At 55.6% G+C, this 3900-nt stretch overlaps 1 protein-coding gene across 1 annotated transcript in view; it reads right to left on the bottom strand.

The window, feature by feature from the left end:
• Window positions 1-3900, bottom strand: part of TRAM2 (translocation associated membrane protein 2) — a 56484-nt gene that overhangs the window by 4302 nt on the left and 48282 nt on the right. Inside the window, exons 8-10 of the mRNA XM_030555220.1 lie at window positions 3353-3457; window positions 2034-2177; window positions 1098-1261 (exon numbers count right to left, since the gene is read on the bottom strand). Coding sequence (XP_030411080.1) covers window positions 1098-1261; window positions 2034-2177; window positions 3353-3457 — 413 coding nt within the window. The remainder of the gene's footprint in view (window positions 1-1097; window positions 1262-2033; window positions 2178-3352; window positions 3458-3900) is intronic.

The raw sequence follows: 3900 nt of genomic DNA, 5'->3' as shown, positions 1-3900 counted from the left end.
CTGGGGGCAGGGAAGCACAGCGAGTCAGGGACACTTGACTGGGGCCTCATTGGCCTAGAGGGGGCGAGCGCTTAGCGCCTGGGGTAAGAACTGTCATGTCCTCAGCTTCTTCTGCCCTGGGCTCATGCAGGATTGCAGGGGGACATCAGCACCCTGCAGCCCTTCCACCTTGTGCCGTGGTGCCACCAGACCCCACAGGGTCGGGTTGCCTCATGGAACACTGTCGCTCCTGAGCAAGGCCCCAGCACAGCCTTCAGGGCACCACAGTGCTGGACAGGCAGAGTGGGGTTGCCAGGCATCCGGTTTTCGACCAGAACACCTGTTCGAAAAGGGATTCTGGTGGTGCGTGAGCATTGCTGACCGGGCTGTTAAATGTCTGCTCGGTGCTGCAGCGGGATTAAGGCAGTCTCTCTCCCTGCCCTGGCTCCGCACAGCTCCTGGAAGTGACGACCAGGTCCCTGCGGTCCCTAGGCTCAAGGGTAGCCACAGGAGCTCAGTGCGCTGCCCCCTTCCCAAGCACCAGCTCTGCAGCTCCCATTGGCTGGGAACCATGGCCAGTGGGAGCTGCGGGGGTGGCACCTGCAGATGAGGGCAGGGCACTGAGCCCCTGTGGCCAACTCTGCCCCGTGCCTAGGAGCTGGAGGGACATGCCAGCTGCTTCCTGGAAGCCACCTGAGTTATGCGCCAAGCAGAGCCTGTACACCAAATCCCCTCCTGTGCCTCAACCTCTGCCCTACCCCTGGGCCCCCTCCTGCACTTTGAACCCCTCATTTCTGGCCCCACCCCAGAGTCCACAGCTCCAGCCGGAGCCCTCACCTCCCCTGTGGCCCAACCCACTACCTCAGCCTGGTGAAAATGAGCGAGAGTGGGGGAGAGCGAGTGATGGAAGAAGGGCGGGGGGGTGGAGTGGAGGGCGGGGTCTCGGAGAAGGGATGGAGCTGCAGGGCAGCGGTGTTCAGTTCTCTGCAAACAAAGTTGACAACCCTAGGACAGAGCTGCAGCAGAGGAAGGGACCCGAGGGCAGCCTGGGCCCTTACCTCTTGCCCCCAGCTCAGCCACACACAGCCCTGCTCTCAGCACCCCACCCCGGCACTTACCCGACTCCCTCTTGATGGGCTTGGACTGCTGTTTGGTGAGGGCGGCGGCTCTCTGCCTGGCGCTCTGCTCGGCCCGGTACTCCCGCCAGCGCCGCAGCTGGAACCGGATGAAGTGCCACATCATCCAGGCCTGGAAAAGGCACACCAGGGACAGCACAAACATCCTGGGGGAGGGGGCAGAGAAGAGCCAGGCTGAGAACGGAGCAGAGAGGCTGAAGCCAGGAGCCCTACAGCCACTTCCAAACCCAACCAAGCCAGCTAATAAATGGCCCTTCATACCCAAAGACCACAGCGATCTCAATGCTACAGAGGCTAGTGCTCTCCAGAGCCCACAGACCAGTCCTGGGAGGACACCTGAGGAAAGAGAGTAGTTGTTCCAGGTGCCAGCCCTGCCGCCAATTTTTGCTTAGGTACAATCACACCTGTCACATCCCTAGGCTCCTCTCTGACAACAGGAGGGAAGACACAGCCAGACAGAAGGGGGATTCATGTTGACCAGGTCCCTTAAATTGCAGTTATGGCTAGAAAAGTGATTGTACGTAAATGCCACCTCCTTACATGAGGGATCTCTTTGTCCCTCTACTGAACAAACAAGGATTTTATCTTTTCTTAACAGTACGGTTCACAGACAATTTTGCTGAGCCTCAAGACAGCCTAGCATCCAGCTTGCTCGCCCAGCATTATGTTGCATCTACAAAACCCTCGGTACGGGAGAAGTTCCAAGCAGAAGACAGTTGGATTTTCAGACCCCTCTGACTTTGCAGCCCAGCCCTGGGGAGTCGAGTGAGAGTGGATGGGTAGAGAACCTGAACACGGGCATCCCTTCTGCTTTCATCAGTCCCTTTCCTGACTATGTGAGCATGCGTTAAGCAATCCGGCAGAGCATTTCAGCCTACGGGCAGGAAGCTGATGGAGCAGCATGTGGCCATGTCTTACCTGGAAGGCAGAGTGTTGAAGTTTCCTTTCTCCAGGTCGAACATCTGGTTCTCCACCCGAGCCAGCCCAAAGCCAATGACCAGCACGGAAAGGGTGAGGGTGAAGAGCCGGGTGACCACGAACACTACTGCCCAGGCATTAAACCTGTGTGAATTCAAACAGGAACGTCACTGGGACAAGCCTCCATCTGCAGTGGGGGCGCACACCCAGCCTACCCAGGGCAGCAGGAGTCGCGAGATGCAGACATTCAGGCCAGGAAACGGCCTCAAGACGCCCAGGAGCAGCACATTGTTCATGGGGACCCACCTTTAACAGGGTTGAACTTTGGGGGAAGAGAGGTTACTTCAGCCTAGGAGTGCTATGCAACTGTCACAGCCGGCCCCATTCCTGCAGCCTCAGCACGGGTGCCATTGCCTGAACAGGCCACGCATGAGATGGCCCTGCCAAGTCAAGCGGGAGGCTGGTTGGCTGGTGCCCATGCTGAACAGGATGGGCAGAGCTTAAGTCCCCAAGGCTGTCAACCTTCCACTCCAGAACACATCACTTGGTGCATGCACGTAGGGTCTCCTGGCACATTTGCCCACAGTTGGCACTAGTGAATTTCAGGCCCAAGGTGGACTTTGGGTCCGATTCTCTGATACCCTTTGCTGTGCGTGGTCATGCACCCCACTGCAACAGGAGCATCAAATGTCACCACCATTCCAGTATCTTTCTATATTCATTATTCTTTGTGTTAGGAAAGCACCCTGCTGCCCTAACTGAGATCAGGGCCCCACTGCGCTAGGCCCTACACATACACCTAGTGAGAGTATGTCTTGATGAGTTTAAATAGACAAGACAAAGGGTGGGAGGGTAAACAGAGGCACGAGGAGAAGATGGGACTGGCCCAATATCTCTCAGAAGGCCAGCAGTAGAGCTAGGGATAGAACCCAAGTCTCCTGATTCCCAGGCCCATGATCTATCCACTAGACCACACCACCTCCCCAACTTTGCACCACTGTACATGACTACACAAGGTCCCAGGCTCTTCACAGGCTCCACTGATCAGGTGTTCTTATACCTACCAAATCAAACCTGGAGTTAATCCGGCCTCGAGTGCCCTCTTCATACCTATGCTGTGGAGATCTCCCAGCCCACTCCCAACAAGCTAGTCAGGAAATGAGGCACGCATGACCTCTCCCTCCAGCCCCAAGGTGAAAGACCCCTTGCAGATCCGTTCTGGAGAAGGAAGACAGACTCCCCTGCTCCTCCTAGATTACATTTGATGACTGTTCTGGCCGGAAAGGGGCGAATCTTTCCTCTCAGCTCGGCACACTTACAGCTTCTCGTTGTTCTCGTCCGTGAAGTAGAAGAGTCGGGCCATGTGGAAGAGGAATTCAGCAAAGTACTGCAGCAGCAAGAGGATAAGCCCCAGGCGGGTTAGGCTAAAGAGAGAAGACACAAGCATTGCCATACTGGAACAGACCTGAGCTCCAGTCAGCCATCTGCCGTATTACCACTATTTTGTGTTTGTTCTGCGGACTAAATTCTTCAGTCAAAATCAGGATCTTGTTATGCTGGGCCTTGGACTTACACATGCCTGTCCCAGACAGGTTACAATTGAAATAGATATGACATGGTTTAAGGAGAAACTGAGGCACAGAGCAGATCGGTAGCAGAGCCGGGAACAGAAGCCAAGGTCTCTTGAATTGTAGCCCAGCGCACTAGTCACCGGACCCTGCTTCCTCTCACATATGAAAGCCTTTAGAATGCATTTGTCCAACTGTGCAATACCAACCCTGTGAGAAAAGACTTTCCTGACACCAAAAAGAGGATCACACCTTCCAGCCTGAGACTTACAGCTCGCAAACTTTTGCGTTGTATGATG

The sequence above is a fragment of the Gopherus evgoodei genome, chromosome 3 (genome assembly GCF_007399415.2).
Source record: "Gopherus evgoodei ecotype Sinaloan lineage chromosome 3, rGopEvg1_v1.p, whole genome shotgun sequence".
Taxonomy (NCBI): Eukaryota; Metazoa; Chordata; order Testudines; family Testudinidae; genus Gopherus; species Gopherus evgoodei.
This window is presented reverse-complemented; position numbering and strand designations above follow the sequence as displayed.